The sequence below is a fragment of the Sinohyriopsis cumingii genome, chromosome 11, assembly GCF_028554795.1.
Source record: "Sinohyriopsis cumingii isolate HCF-2022 chromosome 11, ASM2855479v2, whole genome shotgun sequence".
Classification (NCBI taxonomy): Eukaryota; Metazoa; Mollusca; class Bivalvia; order Unionida; family Unionidae; genus Sinohyriopsis; species Sinohyriopsis cumingii.
Genome location: NC_142971.1, coordinates 99,348,329 through 99,367,602, shown reverse-complemented (window position 1 = coordinate 99,367,602; position 19,274 = coordinate 99,348,329). Strand labels below are relative to the sequence as shown.

Genomic DNA, 19,274 nt, shown 5'->3' with positions numbered 1-19,274 from the left:
AGGTATAAAAAACATGGCAAATCTCTATGCTCTTTATTACGTGACTACTGTATCCACCTGACATCAACCCCAACCGACCATGACATAGGGGTCATAACACAAATCCATTAAACATATTAAATGTCATCCTCCTACTAATGTTTTGAACAAAGTTTTGTACACAAAAAAACTACAGCATGTCACATTAATTGCAATTTTTCCACATTCTGACTCCCTCCTTAGGATACCAGGGGAGAAACCCGAAAATCATAACCCTCTCGGAGATGGTTGCCACATAGGTTGCCTATGAATCTAGTTTAGCAAATTCCATTAAGCAGATTAGAAGAAATGATTATTGACAGACACATGGGCAGATGTAGGATACTACAATATCCCCAATGTTTTTAAGAAAAGCATGGAAATAATAAATCATTTTAAGATCATTGGCCCAAAGACCATGTGAACATTTTTATGACTTTTCATCTGGTGTGCATCATCCATCAACAACTGCTATTTTCAAATCACTGCACGAGTTTTTAAAAAAGTCTGATGCAGGTATTCTTGCATAAAAGCATTTAAAGTCTGCATAAATGATGCCAATCCACCATTAACTATGGCTGCCATTATTAAAACTGAGCAACCTATATAATATTTCTCCAAAACTGCTCAAAAGAATTTGACAAAATTTGACACAGAGAATCCTGGTATAAAGACCTTTCAAATTTTTACAAGTGATGCCAATCTACCATCAGATATGGCTATAGTGTCTCAATACAGAAAAACCTTTAAACAATTTCTATTCAAGAACTACCTAATAGAATTTAACCAAATCTGAGAGAAGTCATCCTGATATGAAAGCCTTTAAATGCTACCAACCCACCATTAAACAAGGCCACTATTAATAAAAATATCAAAAAAGTACAAAATGTCTCAAAAAATGTAAAACTGATCAATTTTGCTAGAAAGCACCCTTTCATGAAGACCTTTTTACTTTACAAAATGATGCCAACCTATATTCAAATATGAGCACCGTTACTAACAAGAGCTGCTAGAAAGAACTGGTGCTGAACCAGTTGAAAATAATTTACAGTAATTCCATTTAAGTCCATTTTTTCTTTTTAAATTCTGAAGAGTGAAACCATCTTTATATTCCTGAGAAAGTTAACAAAACAAATTTGGTAATAAAATACTATTTTCTTTATATCTGAGTTAACATGTTAACACAATACCTGTCTGATTGGCACCAATTTCATTTAGGACCAACTATTTATCGTAAGTGTTTCAGTGAAAACCATACCACTATGACCATCCATTCAGGTGAAGTACCAGTATCTGTAATAATATTTTCAAGATGGCAACCACCATGGTCATATTGGCTGCCATACTGGCACTTTTTCATTCAGGACCAACCAGACATCATAAGGCATCTTTAATGAAAAAAACCATGATACTACATCCATCCTTTCATAAGTACCTATAACAAGATTTTCAAATTGGCTACCACGCCAACCACAATGTATGCTAGATATGCATTATTTTCATTTAGGACCAACCATATATAATAAGAAATCCTTTGGTGAAAACCTCATGAAGCTATGGTCATTTCTATTAATTTAAAAGTACCAATAACAACATTTGGTGGTCATGATGTATGTCAGATCAGCATCAATTTCACTTAGGAACAATAAGAGATCATACATCTTTAATTGATAACAAGTATTAATATGCATAATAGTAAACAAAATTCAAGATGGTCCACATGGCAGCCTTGTTGGTTATCAGAGTACATGTCCATTGGACACCTTTTTTCATTTAGGACCATGTCTTTTAGGATAGATGATAGCTGAACATTTAAATCAAAATATTTTATTGCAAATATTCAAACAGAAAATCAATTCAGATATTCGTTTATTTACTTACCAAGTTTGGCAGCATTTTGAAAAACAAAACAAAACACAAGGCAAAATTTATACTATGCAATACTTACTGGTAATTAGTTTACAAGGGAACAACTATAAACCAACTAAATTACCAGAAATTCCAACTCCAACTTGCAAGGTAATCATAATGTTAAAACTTTGAATAGTCACATTGCTCATATCAATATTTCTATTGAGTGTTATTCAGGCACTCTTGAAAAGATAATATGTAGCTGTTGGTACAGAATTTGGCTAACCATACATGCATCAAAGTCAACAAAGCCTTTACACATCAATCAACCAGAGCTACAACATTTGTCCATAAATGTAAACCTCCTAACTGGGATGGTTTTCCTCCTGAGATGAGGTGTGTCTCCCATCACTCACAATTATTAGTCAAAAAAATGCATAACAGACATTTTTCAAAAATTTCATTTTATGTCTTGCTGCCAGTGTATTATATCTCTAGTAAAGACTTCCTGTAATCATGTGACTGTGAGCACAGCACTTTAATTGGTAATTTGACAGACAATAACCTAATAATAATGACAGTATTTCAAGAAGAACTTCATTTGGTCAAATGACCAATCTTCATGAGGCCTTCTAGAACTGCATTTGTACATACATACATACATACATACATACATACACACACACACATTTTATGGCTTCTCAGTGAGACATTCTTTTCCTGAAAGGCACAGAAAACTATTTTATAACAGTTACATACAACCCTATTTAAACTACTGTAATATAGAATGGGGTAAATAAAATGATAAAAACATAGCAAAGCTCAGGCACATCTTCAAAAAAGAGCATTTGGGCTAATATCAATCCAGAAAGAAAGCAAGGAAAATTAAGATGGTAAGTTAAACATAATACTTATTAAAGACTAAATCCATTTGACAAAAGCCAAATTAATGTACAGGATATCGAATAATAGTGCTCCTGAATATTTACAATCACTATTCCAGTATAGGCTACCTGGCAATACTCCCCACCTGCAATTCATGTCAACCAAACAGTATAAAATTCCCAAACCAAATAAGGAATTATTTTTAAAAAAGTTCCAATACTCTGGAACTCTGCTCTGAAATAGTATTTCAGTTGAGATTAGAAATGTCCACTCTTTCCTTCTTCCAAACCCAATATATCCAGTGGCTTCAGAGACACAGCTAATAAATAAATACCTTTGTATGAGGGCCTCAAGGTAGATTAGTTCTTATCTAATTGTGTTACCCTTTTTTAATAAAGTCATCATTATTATTATTATTATTATTATTATTGCTGTTTTTAAAGCACCATTCAGAGTAAGACTACAAGCTTTATTTAAAGCAGAATCAATTACATGTATAGGATAATTCCTGCTTTGGAAATATATTTTTAATTCATTCAAAGAATTTATAATTGACAATTATCTGAAATGATACATCAATATTTACCTAGCTATCAGGTATACTGTTTTAACATGACCTGTGATAGTAAGATGAATTATCCACATACTGGTAAATATTAGTTTCTTTGACATAAACATTTGTAAAGATAGAATCATCAGAATTTTTCATCATGTTTGTATGTAGATGATAATCATGTTGTGCATGCTGTGAAAGTAAATTTAATAATGGGAAAAAAATTATTTTGGCAAATCAATAAATTTGTGTAGTTCTTCTTTCAAATGGTTCCAAATCATAAAAATGTCATCTAAAAATCTTAACCAAATGGTGGGGTTACAATTCTTGTTTTCAAGAAAATCTTGTTTTAATTTATCAGTGAAAGGGAAGCATATGAAGAGGCCATAGGACTACCAATTGCTGTACCCATTTATTTGGATGTAAATTGTACAATTAAACTGGTAATGATTATTTTCAAGATAAGTTTTATTATTTTATAAATATCTTTACTTGATAGTTATTAACAGGACTACTGTCATGAAAATATTTACACACTTCGAGAAGCATACAGAAAATGCAAAAACTAGTCACACAAATTTATTTTTATGTTTTTTAATTTCAATTATGACTAACAGAAACTCCCAATATTTCATGTTGGCATTTTATGATCAGTCAAATGGTCAGTAGCATTGGACACATCAGAAATAAATGACAATTAGTTTTATTCTGAATACTTAAAAAAAAATTACTCAAGACCTCTAAAATATCTCTAATATATATTTTGATAATTTAGTCCACAGTGTTTTAGTATGACTTGGCTGAGAGTGTAACAAAACACAAAATTAGACCCCTCCAAAACAGGATGGTTTCATTACCTTTTTAAATATCTGAATCCTATCAAAACAGGAAAATTCTGTATTCATTTGAGGACTATCTGTTCAGGTGTAGAGATAACATGAGTTTCAAGATGGATGCAAGATGATCATACTGGACAACTCAGGGTCACCATTTCATTTATGACCAACTAGTGATTAAAAAAAATCTTTTAGAAACACCCTATGACAACACAATGATCTGTTCAGGAGAAGCAGCAACAAGAAGATTTTCCGATGGCCACTGAATGAGAAGCATCTTTATATTTAGGACCAACCAAACATGAATTATAAAATCTATGTTGTGGTTTGTATTGAGACAAAGAGATCCATATCAGGGAGTTAACAATATTTGTCTCCTTGCAAGGCTCTGGAAGGAAACCATGTGACTGGGAATTTCTTGTCCTGGTGTAAATCCCTTGGCAGATTATTTTTCCCACCCAATTTTTTTTCAGTTAAAATTAAAAAAATTTGCTATATACTACAGAACATTGAACACAAACAGTATATTCAAAAGGCATTATTATTTCCTCACATTTTTCTATAGGTCATTGTTTTTAAAATGTTTTATGAAAATCAAATTAGCTATGTCTGCAGAATCCAATTATAGATGCTGCTTATAAACCCTCACCCCCCCAAAAGCAACAATTTAACCGTTATAATTGTTATGTGTTGAAAGTATTGCACTGAAAGGTCTCAAGCCAAGTGCAATTTTTTGTACAGTGCAGTAATATGAATATGTTAATGAGGACTGTGGCATGACAAATAACAAGACAAAAACATTTGATAGTTCTGAGATATAATTGATGGATGTCACAAGAAATTAAGAATAAATAATTAATTTCTTACAAAGTTAACTTTTAACTTTCATCAACTCTAATTTGGAAAAATATTCTAAGATAGCCAATGATATGATATTGGATATACAGCTTTTACAAACAGTAAAATGTAGAACAATTGACCATGCAACCGATTATTTATTGACAATAAGGAATCAGTGTCACTATCATATATAACTCTAATTTTCTTTGGCATAAAGGAAACTGTTTGTGACATACTGAAATTATAACTGATAGTGATTGTAATATTACCCCAGTGTATGAAAGATATTCCAGACACAGTACTTAGCTAATAACAATGTCAGGAGCTTTCTAGTTCATGGTTTCTTGGGAAAATTTATATTTTCTGTCCTGGAAATATGGCAAGTTTTGCTATTACTAGTGCATGGATATGCTACATGGAAATCTGCTTGTGAAATAATGTAGATGGAATAAGTGATCCACTTGGATTGACAAGTGTATTGGATTTATCATTTCTGATCCATGTTGGAGAGACCTTAAGTTGCTTTATGAGTGAAGTTTTTTATTTTATAATGTCTGTGAGTAAGAGTCTTGTTCATTACATCATGCATTATGGGTAATCAGTTAATTATTTGATTCATTCATTAATTTATTAATTCGCAAATTCATTTCCCATCTAACAAAACTGAAATTAACTAAAATGCTTCATACATCTTTCTATTTGCTCATGCATTAACCTTTCAGTTCAACGTACGTATGCAAGAGTAGTCACTATATGGGCCTTTTTAATTCTTTGCATTCATTCTGATAAATGGAAAGGAAACATCTTGAGAGAACACTGTTGAGGTCAGGCACTTGTACTTAATGTATGGAATGTCTCTCATTCTTTTTTCAGATATTCTTGAAGAACCTTTATGTGTTCCATTGTTTTGTGTTTTGTATTCAAATTTTCATGCTCTAAATTATTTACAACAAATGTTTCACCCGCTTCCGTAATTCTGCTCTCTGTCACCCTTTCACATTTTTTATCCTCGCCTGGTTTTGTTATTTTCTCAGATGCTGGTTGCTCAGGTTAGAGACACCTTTATTTCATTTTTGTTCCATTTACTGAGAAGGAAAGGTCTTTTGTCTCATACTTTGGTGAGTTTCTATAAACTACTAGTTTAGCAACTTTTTGGGGAAAGTTCCACCATTAAAAAAAATTGTTTACATGGAAAATGTACTCAGAGGATGGTAAACATTTGTTTTTCTTGTACTCCTAACTTAAAGAGTCAAGGTAATCCTAACTTGCTGTCCATTTTCTTTTTAATTTATCTCTGTTGTTTGTTGTTTTTTTTTTTGTGGAAGTTATGTCTTTTTATTCCAAAATATTTTCATAAATTTGTTAAAGTATCAGTGTTTGTTTGATTTTAAGACATTTCTATCAGACATAGCAGAGGACAACAAGGGTTGCATCCCCTGATAAAAGATGTTCCTAGCATGTGGACACAAAAAATCAGGCATACACAAGCAGACTGAGATAAGAAAAGTAAGGTTAGAAAATCAGATTTCTGTCACGTGGGTAAGAAAAGAAGTCTTTTAGTGAAAACTCCTTTGATATGTCCATCCATTCTTAAGAAGCAGCAATACAACAATTTTCAAGATGGCTAGTGAGGTGGCCATATTGGATGTCAACCTGGCACCTTTTTCATTTCGGGCCAGCTGGAGATTATATTAAGTCTTTTAGTGAAACTCCATGTCAATATGACCACCCCTTCACGAGGAGTAAGTGATATCAAGAGTTTCAAGAAGCTATTGCAGCAGCTATATTAGATGTCAGTTTGGTACCATTTTTATTTAGGACCAACTAGACATGAAAGAAATCTTTCCATGAAGACCCTTGATAATATCATCTGTTTAGGATGAATAGCTACAATCGCAAAACACAATATTTAAAATGGCTGCTATACAGGCCACACTGGATGTTCAAGAGTCAGTATTTTTTTATTTAGGACCATCAAGACCTGGGAATAACTGTGTTTGTCTAGTTCCATGGCAATCTTTCCAGTTGTTTAAGAGGAGCAGCAACAAAAACTTTGTGCTAATGGATGTAGATGCATGACAGACAAAAGGCCATCAAACAAGCTATACTGCTCTATGACCAATAGAGCTAAAACAAATAGCTTTATCCTTTTAACAGATTTGATGGAATTTTATAAAAAGAATATTATTTAAAGGCCTTTCAAATCTGCAAAAGTGATACCGATCCATTATTTATTATGGACATTTTTACTAAACACTGAAGAATGTTTTAATGACTTGTTTTCAAAAACCAGTCTAAAGAACGAAACCAGATTTCAAAGCAAGCATCACTGTGTGAGGCCTGTCATGTTTGCACAAATGATGCTGATGTGCCATCCAATAAGATTACAAATACAAAAAACTAGAACAACTTCTAAATGTCAGAAAGCACCATGCTGACCAAGATCTGTTAGCCAAATGCCCTTGTATTTGTAAGCCAGGTCAGCAATCTCAGGCTCATTTGGGCATCTTGTTTAATCCAGTGAGTTTTACATTGAATAATATGAGCAAAGATTAACAATTGTATCCAAATCAATCTTATGCAAATAATCAAAAACACATAGGGCTATGGAAATTATAAAAGACTCATTTGTAGAATATAATCTTGTAGTCACTGGTTAAATGTGAATCCCAAAAATATTATCAGCTAAGCTGAAGATTTCCATGTGAAATAATTAAACAATATACCCACATGTTCTATTCTGTTGTTCAGAATTCTGCAGTAAGACACTAGGTCCTTTAAAATCTAATGGTAATTAAAAGTTTCCTTTCAAGGCCAAGTCCCACACTAGCCACTCACCTCTAATATTATCCTCAAATCTCTCTCAATCACTCTGCAAATCAATAAACATATTGCAAACACACTGCAAGATTCAAACATACTGAAGATTCAAATCCCTATACTAAGTGTAATAAATAAAATGAATTTAGTTCAAAATGCACATCCAAACATAGAAAGAATATGAATGACAGGTTCCATCTTAAGTTTAAAATATATATATATATCTTTTTCAGTAATTTATGTAAATATAAGTACCTTACTTGCAACACAGGATAAAGTTAAAGAAAGCCTAGAGTAGGAGGGACAGCAAAATGTTGCTCAATTCCAACCAGATACTGTATATACTCGCTTAAAGCTTGGATCCAACTGCAAATTCCATTGACCCAATTCAGCCATCACATAATTTGTGGAAGATCTGGGTCTTTGCAGTTTGTTAGTTAGAAGTAGAACAAATAACACAGACTGTGATCTGCTTGTACAATATATATAATAGAAGATCTTGGTCTATGTTGTTTGCAGTTAGACCTGACCTATAAGAAAGTATATTTGGTATGTTTAAAAGTATTACTACACTAATAAAGTTCTTAACATATTTCCTTCATCTTAGATCTACATTTCTGATGAAATCAGGTGCATTAGTTCCAAGTTCTGATGCATCATGGCATCTTACTCATATGTTAGATAATAACTTGAACACAACCTATCAAAAATCAGCACAAGTAATATTGCAATTTCTGGAAACTGTTGCAGCTAAATGAAATTACTGGAATTTTTAGTACTAATGACCTTTCAAAAATCAGGACAAATCACACCTTGGTTTGCTTTGTCATCCTACATGAAAGTCAAGCAGCAAAACATAATAAACATTTTATGTTCTGATCAGACTTCAATGCTTCTTTTTACTGAAAACAAGTACCATTCTTCACAGGATTAGCTAATCTTTGGAAAAATCAGAAAAATATTAATAATTTCCTTAGAGACAAAAGAATGCAATAACAGCTAACTGGTTCAATTAATTTTGTGATACCTTTCAATTAATGTAGTGATACCTTAAAATATTGACTTGAAAATTACCACTAACCTCCTGTACAACATCTCCAATTTGCTTTAAATGTCTTTCCTGTGTCAGGGAACTGAAAATGAATTAAACTAAAGCTAAAAATTGTGTTTGAAAATTCTTGTTGAATTGATGTATTTAACTAACTTGTTGTTTATGAGATTATGAGTTTGTAACAAGATTATTGTATTATCATTATATATTCCATCATGTAAACATTTGTTTTTAATAATAAAGCCTGAACCTGTGAGACCATGAATACCCTCAAAACACAAAGTGCTTACATTAGAATAATTTTATACCATCCTCTAATTTAGAAAAAATGTGGCCTCTGTAAGATAGTATAATTGTAATATAATATACACACTGTATCCTATAGAATTATTATTCTTGTAATTCATATCATTTGTAATTATCCTCTCTGTCTTTCAATGTACATTTTTTTCACTGTCTTAGGATGACTGGGTGATTTTATTTTGTTCTTTATATCATGCATATTATCAGCATAACAAGAGTATCAAGAATGACACATTATATGCCTGACTCATAATTAATAGTCCTGATTGTTAGCACAAGTAGGGCATGGTAGACAGGAGATTATAAGGCAACATATCTCAATGACTGAGACCTCTGGTCAAAGTATGTAGTCTGGAACAAAAGTTATTTGGCAAAACTCATTTTTCTTTGAGCTGCAGTGACTTGACCTTTGCACCCCCAGATCAAAAGTTCTCTTTTCTACCTCAAGCACAAGCCCTCCAGAAACTTTAGTCAAAGTGCATGGCTTAAAACCAGACCTATTCTGCGAAAACAAAATTATTTTTCTTATTTAAATCATGCTGGCCTTGATTCACAACTTTTCAACCCCAATATATGCTTCTTTCTTACCCAATATGTAAATTATCCACCAACTTTGGTTGGTGCCTGATGAAGGACAAACTTTTGTGTTGAAACAGTTTCATCTCTGTCACAGTAACCTTGACCTTTGTACCCAAAATAGACTTCTTTCTCACCCCAAGTGCAAGCCATCAACAAAGTTTGGTACTGGTGTGTGATGTACAATTAATGTCATTATGCTGAAGCCATTTCTTTTCTTTCTGTAACCTACACCTTAACCCTTAAATTGATAGGCTTCTTCCCAGGGATGAGAACAAAATTCCAAAAGTGTCACAATCTACACTTGTAATACTATCACTGAACCCATGTTTCATGTTTCTAAGTGTAGAAGTTCACGGACATTACAAACATACTACAATACCTAAATACATATACCTAGTTGAACACACAAGGACATACAGATTATATAATACCATCACCATGCTTTTAAGAAGTATGTGGATAATCACTTTCTCATGTTGCTTAATGGCTTTTCAACCTGAATTTGTGAAGAGGAACAGACTGCATTGAAATTAATTCAAAGCAGACACAAATCAAACGTGTTTAAATTATACAGGCTCCCTTCTCTTTTCTCACATCCAAAGATTAATCATTCCATAGATATTTCACCCTCAGAAGTAAATTTTAATATTAAATTTGAAATCAAGAATTAATAAAATGGCAGGTTATGTGCAAATCTGTTATGATGCCATATATAACTTCATGAAAATCAGCTGAAAATTTAGCGAGGAATAGACTAACTTTATAAAACATATTTTATTGGTGTAAAATTTAAAAAATTGTCTTACATTATAATATGCTCTTGGTACGAAAAATGTATTCACATATTTATCTAAATCTTTATATGTTTCATAACTTCTTAAGTCTTAAAGAATTGTAGCTAAGATAAAAAATACAAGCACCTGACATTCATAACTGTTCATCTTCAGCGAAGGTTTTTTGCTCTTTAATATATGATCTGTCACCATCACATTTTATCATTGAATATCACCACTGTAAGATTAATTGGATGCATGCACAATACTAAAATTACAAACTTTTCTTTGTTTTCATAGTCTGTGACTGTCACTGGAGGACTGCACCACAACTCAAGTTTATTTTTCTTAGCTGTAAAAAAGATCATTAAAAACAAAGCAGAATGCCAATTAGCTGCATTATTATTGTATACAAACATGTCCCATTGAATTTAAATCTCAAATTGAATTACTTATCATGGTGATATATTTTTGGACAAAATCACTGTTTTCCAGTGGATATGGAAAATTGAAATTGAAATTTATTTGTACTGGAATGTTTAAGCTTTCATATAGGAGTAATCTGTATCTTTATGTGACTGCTAAAACTATCTAGCTTTATACCCACAATGAAAATGATCAATAATTTTTTACACACAGAATTTTGTTTCAAATACAAATTAGCTATTGTAATACTTAGACTACATAAAATGAGTCCCCTTCAAGAAAAATATCTGACTCAACAGCCCATTAAAAAACACACATACAATCTTCAAAGATTCTGAAACCTAACTTAAAATCTTTGCAAAACATACACATTCTTGAGAACAAATGAAATTTTTCCAAAGCCATCAAGTCTGTCATACAGAACATTATGTGAATGTAAATTAATTAAAGTCTAAGTGTCCCCGGTATACACCTGAATGATGATTAGGACTGTAGACAGCAGATTTATTCTTCTCCTGACATTCTGACATATCTGACATAGTGCTGGCAGCAATCATCTGAAAAGACAGACACATTAAAATTGTATTTTTCCCCTTGATGACTTGTGAGCAGTGAGGTCCATAAACATCAGATGCAGCATAAGCAAGGACATGTGATAGCAAAGGAGACAAACTTTTGGTCAACACTGATAGCTGGGAGGTGGGAAACAGTGTTAGCAACTTTTGTTAATACATGAAGATTATAATCGCCATGGTCCTGACCAAATATGTACGTAAGAGATTTCAGTATAAATGGATGTCAGATCTTAAGAAGTTAAATAAAGTTAATAAACTGATGACAGACTAATAATGAAGGAGACATGCAGTACTCACAAGCGACTTCTTCAGTAGTAAATGGCAATGATGTCATTTGTACTAATAAGCAAAATCAACATAATACAACTGCCATGTTGTGGAATACTAAATCCTGAGAGAAAAAACAAACATGGATATAAAAAAGAAAAATTATGAATTATGTATGTTTGCTTTAGAACTGCAAGTTAATTTCAAATGCATCACAGCAAAGTTTGAAGCACAACATACAAATTAGCCTAAGGCAAACACTTATGATTCATCAATGATGTGTGATTTTAACAAGAAGTGAGACTTATCTATACCCAGGTGTTACTGTGATGTTAGCACCTTTCATATACTGTAAACAGCTGTAACACCACCATATATACTTGATTATAAGTAGAGTCAAATTGCTAAAATCATAGATCCTGATCTGCTGTAGCATAATGCCCATTCAGTTCAGGGTGTATGAAGATAAACTGTTCTACTGATTACTCCTAACAAACTGCACAGACCCAGCAGATGGCAGATCTGGATATGTGCAGTTTGTGGTTGGACTTGACATATAAGCAAGTACAGTCGGTAATTTCCTAATTAACTTACCAGTATGACATCATGTTCAAGAACCAATAAGTTCTCCCAAAATAAAGCAGCCTAGCCAATGAGTAAACACTTAATTCAGTTCTTATGGAAGTGCTTATGGGCATCACTGTGACAGTCGATTCTTTCTTTTCATGACTGAATAGATGTGTGCATATTACAGTTATGATGATTAAATGAAATCCAATTTTAAACTCTAAAATTAAGCCATGAAATTTCAGTAACAAGACCTTTTCACTGGCATTTATTTCAATGTGTTGCCACCATTAGGCATTACCAACACTTTCACTGTATATTTTGTTATTTATAGAGAAAATATTTTTGTTGCTGAAAATCATACAAATTATATCACTTTTTATTACAATGTGTGCATTTCAAGACAATCATTCCCAATTTCCACACATTAACCACCATTTCCAATGACAAAATAAGCATAATATTGACTTTTCATCTACCAATTTCAATTGTGAGTTCTGAAAGTTATGCAAATAGCAGTCACATTTATGCTTTTGTCTATAAGAATAAAAGAATGGAATCCACACATGCCTCCCAGTCATAAGCAGGTTTGTGAGTTATCCATGGTTGGGAAAATGAGGGAGTAGTGCACATATAAATTAAAATACTGAGGGAAATATGCCATATATTAAACAAAGCAGTTTCATGGACATACCATAAACATAACATTTTAGTGTTATTACATGTAAATTTATGAAATAGTTAATTCAATATATTTGTAACAAAATGTTATGAATTATTATTTCTTTTTTAGCATATGTGTTTCCTTGTCAGATTATCTAACATTTCTTTCTATCTAAAACTTTTTTAATTACAGTAAAAGATTCAGTGATTTACATTATAAGATGCTATTTAGCATTATATGCAGAAAAGTGGGGAATAAAAATAAATATGCCTGAATTTCAATCTGATAATACCGGTACACCATTTCATTCTTTATTCAACAAACAGATTGCTAGATTTTTGGCTCTGTGGTTTTATTAAAAATCTTTGAAGCAATTAATGTAATGAAATTATTTATATATGGAAACTTAAGGATTATTATGTGAACAAAAGTTTGTGCAAATCTATCCCATGGTTCAAAAGTTATTTTGTAACCAAGTATTTGCATGCACAATAGAGCTGCTGAGGTATCTTGGATGGAAACTGGACCCAAATGAAAATAAATAAAAAAGCAAAAAATAAAATTAGTAGTTTGGTGCTTCACATTCAAGTTATTTCAAAGACTTTCAAGTTAGAAAAATAATTAAGTTCCAGCCATAAATAAATAAAGGGGCAACCTGCCTTGCCCTCAAAAGGACTTCCCTTCTGCCCAACCTTGCACCATCCACCCATTTCAGTGCACCCTCTGCCTTCTTGAACTGCAAAATTATAGTCTTTTTAAAACAATCATTTTTCACTTAGCATGGTAATTAAACAGATTGTTTTATTTATTTTCAAATCTGAATCACTGGCTTAGGAACCAACCATTTAATTATCAAGGATTGGTTTAGGCTGAAACATTTTGAATGAAATGGCCACCTCCCAAATAGTTTTAAAAAGATATTCTTGTTCTGAATTATATGAAAGCAGGAACTAATTCTATTCATCATATTAACTGAAAAAACTTTATTATCTTGAGATAAAAGAAACAAATATCCTGGTTGGAAAGATAATCTGAGGCCAGATTCTCTTCCCTCAGAGATTAAATGGTCAGTTCTTTATTGACTGCACATCATATTCTACTCAGATTAAACAGCAGTGAAAGTGATGTTTTAACCAGAGCTTATCATTAAAATCAAATGGCATTACCACATGCAGCGAGGCTTGGAAGTAACCCTAAACATTAGTTCCCTTGTTCTTTCCATGACATCAAATAATAAGTGTCAAAAACAAAATAGTCTGGCATAAGCCATATCTTTTTAAATAAGAAAAAACAACAGTGCAGCTATGAACTCAGTCATTTCACAATGTTTGTTCAAGGGATTTACACCTATGGTACAGCCATGACAAGTGAAGAACATAAATTTTCCCAGTTTGAAAATCAGAAAAATAAAAAGGCCAGCCATTTAATAACCTCAATTCTGGCAAACAGCCTGCCAGGAAAACATTTTTGTTCATATAATTTCGTAATTAAATATATGTCATTGTTGATCACTACCTGCCATACTATGTGATACACAATCATGTGCTCAGCCTCGTTTTGACATGGAATGAACAATCAATGATAGGCTATACATGTACCTGGTAAGTACGATATGAAATATTCCATCGATAAATATACTGAAAAGACAGAACCAATCAACTTTTGACTCAAGAATAAGCCAGCATTTTAGTCAAATTCCAAAAGCCGGAAAATGATGCTGTCATTTTCTAATTCCGCATTACCATACTCAACAAAGAAGCTGGAACTACCTTCCCTCAGGGGTTCATTGTTATAACTGAACAAGCGTGAATAACTATACCACAGCCTCACTTGAAACACAATTGCAAATGAGTAGCATTCTCTTTAAAAAAAAAAATTATTATCAAGTTTCAACAACTGGTTCAATTTCGCTGTAAATAACTGTAAAAATAATGCTGTTATTCCAATGCCAAGTCCCCACTGGAGCCTCTCACAGTTCAAACAATAACAGCTGTGATACCTTCCATCATGCAAAATTTCACAACTGCACAACAGCAGTAAATCATATATGGATTTGCTACCACATGCATCTACAAACTCAATATTTGTTCACATTACTTGTTCTGGTCTAAAGCGCTCTCCGTTACGGATCACTGCCATCTCACCTCTGTCTGCGTAGGTTCGAGTTTCGGATTCAGCCAATGTGGGTATGTGAGAAAGCTTACCAGTAGCTTCTCGTGGGTCAGTGGTTCTTTCCGGGGTTTTCCCGGGTTCTTCCTCCACCATTAATACTGGCCGCCATGTATAGCCTATCGTGTGCTGAAAAATGGCGTTAAACCCTACAACAACAACAACAACATTACTTGTTCAAACAAATGAAATTCAGTTTACTAGTTAAGATGAAGTTTGTGTCAGAAAGGATGAAATCTTAAGCAATTTCTCCTTTTCAGTCACTTTTGGGGATTTTAATAATTTGTCTGAAAACTTATAGCAATTAAACAAATATATAATTATCACAGTAATTAAACCTTGGTTGCAAGATCATGTCGTGTTGTCAGCATAAAAAAATCTGAATCATGACTTGACGCTTTATGTCTTGTAAATGTCCGGATTTTCTGAAGCTGACAACTCGATGTGGTCTAGCAATCAAGATCATATTACTCTGATACTGTCAAAGATAACAATGATTCTGCACTCTTCTTGTTTTTAAATCTTCAAAATTTAGTTACATATGTGTATTTAATTTTTGGAGTAAATATTTGAGGTAAATTGCTGTTCTTGAAAGCTTCTCCCCCATGTAACAAATGCATGTAGAACAGTGTTTAAAACACAGGTGCATCAATGGTATGATAGTTTATATTTTGGCCTGAGGCTATTACTCCAAAGATGCCATGCCAGTTGCAGTATACAAGCAGCATTAGAGCCAGCCTGCTTTACTCTACAGATAAAAGCATATACATACTACAGGAAAAATCAACAGCATGCAAAACCCCAAAAATCACTAATAAATGCTAAAGAAATCCTTTAAGAAGAAATTAGTTGCCTGATAATCTCCCCCACCCCCAAAATAAAATTCAAAACATCTGTGAGGGTGATAGTACTTTTAAATTTGGTTGTGTTCATTCCATCAAATAAATATTTTACAATGAAACATGGATCTTTTTATTAAGTCAGAATGTAAATTGGTGGTAAGAATTTACTCAGAGATAGAATACTTTATTTCATAATAAATGTTACTACTACTTTATAATTGTTGGTTATATGCATATTACTGAAATGAGTACAAAGTATTCAATTCACTATCCACAGTTTTAGGTGTTAACTTGCTCTTTTATCTTGTTTTTGTTTTAATTTTAAAAAGTGTCTGTCCACATTGTTAGCTTTCATTTGTTTTACTTTCTTATAAATTCTACTTGTTTTATTACAGTCTGAGAACTAAAATATCAATGTCAATTTTCACATTACAATTATAAATATCATTATTACAGTGTGATTCTTGACAAAGGCCCAAGCTAAAAAAAAATTCCATAACAGTATGAATTGACATTTCCTCTGTAAGAAATTTGTTTTAATGGAACACTGAATTGTGCAGACAAAACAATTTATAACGTTAGGAAATAAATGGACAAAAATCCTCTTGCAAGAACTACAAAGATGATAAAGTTTAAGGCATTCAGTTTTGATTAAACTATATCTGTCTCTCCCTCTTGAGTGACTAATTATTTGCAAAAATTATAAACCAATTCTAGTTTTAAATAGGACTCGAAGAAACTTTATTTCCTTCCATTTGTTTTGTTTGCCATCCTCTGCACTTCTGTGCAAGTCATTTTGGTAGTGAAAGTAAAGGTCAAGCAATAGTTTGTTTTTTTCTGCAATATTCTTAACCTCATAAAGAATTATTTAATTAGCAATATTAAGAGTATGGATGAATGGGTAGGGAAATTTTGCAAGTCAATTTTTACTGGGTAGTGCAGAACCCGGATAGGACAGGTAACCTACCATCTGTAAAGAATAGTGACTTAAATAACATGGGTACAATGAACAACATACACCATCATGATCGACTGCCAATGACTGGGGAAATTCCTTTGCTGGCTTTGGGCTGGAACTTTTCCTTCTGAAAAAGAACCAAATGTTACTTTGTTGAAATATACAACATTTTTGCTAAACGACAAAGAGATTCTAAAGATGTTTACACAAGAACAGGTTTTTGCAGAGGCATTCCCCAACTCCATATATCAATGCTCTAAGTCTTGTTTTTGATAAAACATCAGGTCAGCCTTATCATGGAGATCTCTTATTGTAATTGTGACTCGTATCAGCATAAAAAAAAATGAAAAATGGTGACATTACAACAGGATACTGAATTTGTCAAACAGAACCTTTTACCAGTCATTTTCTGACCACGATCTTGCACTTATAATTACATCCAATATGTAATAGCAGAGTCTGACAAATTAAACATTCAGAATTCAGTATCTCAGGAAGTACTTTATGATTTTTGCTTTTGTAAAATCAATGTTTAATATGCAGCTCAAAATGATGTAATCATTACATTGCGATACCATTGATATGATTTCATTTAAAAATAAATTAATATGTATTTTCTCTGTACATTGCTGCTGTCAATAATGCTTGCTGAGCAATGGAGGTACCATCTTATAATACTGCTTCCAAGCTGGTAATGTGTCCTATTTTGATGCCAAATTATGCTTCTGTTAGATCTGCTCTTCTGTTTCAGAAGTGACCAGATCAAACTAGCCAATAGAAACCAAGAATGGAAGCACTCATCAATATATAGCTACATGTCAAGTCTAATGGAAATATAGCAATCCTTGATAAAATACTGCTGCAAACTCTAAAGTCAGCAGGACATGCATTCATGGGTATAACTTCTCAATATGATAATATAGAATGCTGGAAATTAAAATCATACAAGGTCTCATCAGTATAAAAACATGCCGACCAAATATGATTGGAATCCAATAAACCTTGGTAAGTTATGGAGAAATCGAGGGGCATAACTTCTGTAAATGACGCTGTGAAAAACTGGAAACTGAATTCATTCAAAGGCTAATCTTTATATAAAACCTCATGCCAAATTTAACTAAAATCCAAAGTCATGAAACTGAAACCAAAGAAAAAAGGATGGACAACCAGGGGACATAACTCTTGTAAATTATGCTGTTAAATGCTGAAAATCAAACTTATTCAAGGTCTCATTAAGCTGCATATCAATTCTGGTTGAAATCCAACAGCCTAAGGTAAACTTTAGTTGCATAAATAAAAGTTAAAAGGATATGAAATCAGGGGCCATAACTCCTCTAAAGCTAGAAATATAGCTATTTGAAGTAACATCAATATTAAGGCTCTTATTCAATTTGGTAATATTCCACAATATCCAGTAAAATTATCCTGTTGAAAACAAATTAACTGATGGACACAATTATTATAACACTTTGCCATTTTTGTATACATGGATCCTAATATGAAGAAAGATTCATTTCTAAGTTCGTATCAAACTATAGTCTGACTCTACATCCCCGTTTGTTTGTACCCCCCTACCGATTTAAAAAATGAGAAAGTTTAATGTGATAAAAAGTGCACAGAACTAAGTCAATTGAATCACTGATTTATAATTTCTAACCTGACTGAGACCAGAATGGCACTAATGCTGGCATCCCCTGCACCATTTCATGCTTATCGGACTTTCCATACTAACACGGCGCCATATTCGGTACACCATAGGCTAGTTTATTTCCATCAGACAACATAATGATATAGTTCATCCTGTTTGGCAAATGCTGAATAATTGCATAAATTATGTAACACTGAGAGTTTGGAATTATATCCCTCTGCATACATGAACATAGAAATTAAACCGCTTGTTAAATCCACATGAAAAGCATAGTTGTCATTTTCCTTTGCTTGATTCGACATTGTAAATATCAGAAGCAGACGACTTATGTATGTACATCTGTACTTGTGATACACCCCTTTGCTGAAAATGGACTTGTCCAGAAACTGGAAATGGATCCAAGCATGTCCGTCTATTGCAATGAAAACTTCCGTTAAGCATGAAACGCGCATAAGATGACAGTGTTAGGGCCACTCTACTCAGAGTCAGGTTAGAAACCATAAATCAGTGAATGAACTGACTAAGTTCCTTGCACTTTTTATCACATTAAAGGTTTCCATTATTTAAATTGGTAGTGGGGTACAAACAAATGGGTTTGTATTATCAGATTATAGTGATGAAGAAAGTGTACAACTTTCCATTAGTACTT

At 32.7% G+C, this 19,274-nt stretch overlaps 1 protein-coding gene across 1 annotated transcript in view; it reads right to left on the bottom strand.

The window, feature by feature from the left end:
• Nucleotides 1-19,274, bottom strand: part of LOC149789099 (uncharacterized) — an 80,659-nt gene that overhangs the window by 10,790 nt on the left and 50,595 nt on the right. The window contains exons 6-9 of the mRNA XM_089975298.1: nucleotides 17,038-17,104; nucleotides 11,408-11,492; nucleotides 10,792-10,861; nucleotides 8,885-8,936 (exon numbers count right to left, since the gene is read on the bottom strand). Coding sequence (XP_089831424.1) covers nucleotides 8,885-8,936; nucleotides 10,792-10,861; nucleotides 11,408-11,492; nucleotides 17,038-17,104 — 274 coding nt within the window. The remainder of the gene's footprint in view (nucleotides 1-8,884; nucleotides 8,937-10,791; nucleotides 10,862-11,407; nucleotides 11,493-17,037; nucleotides 17,105-19,274) is intronic.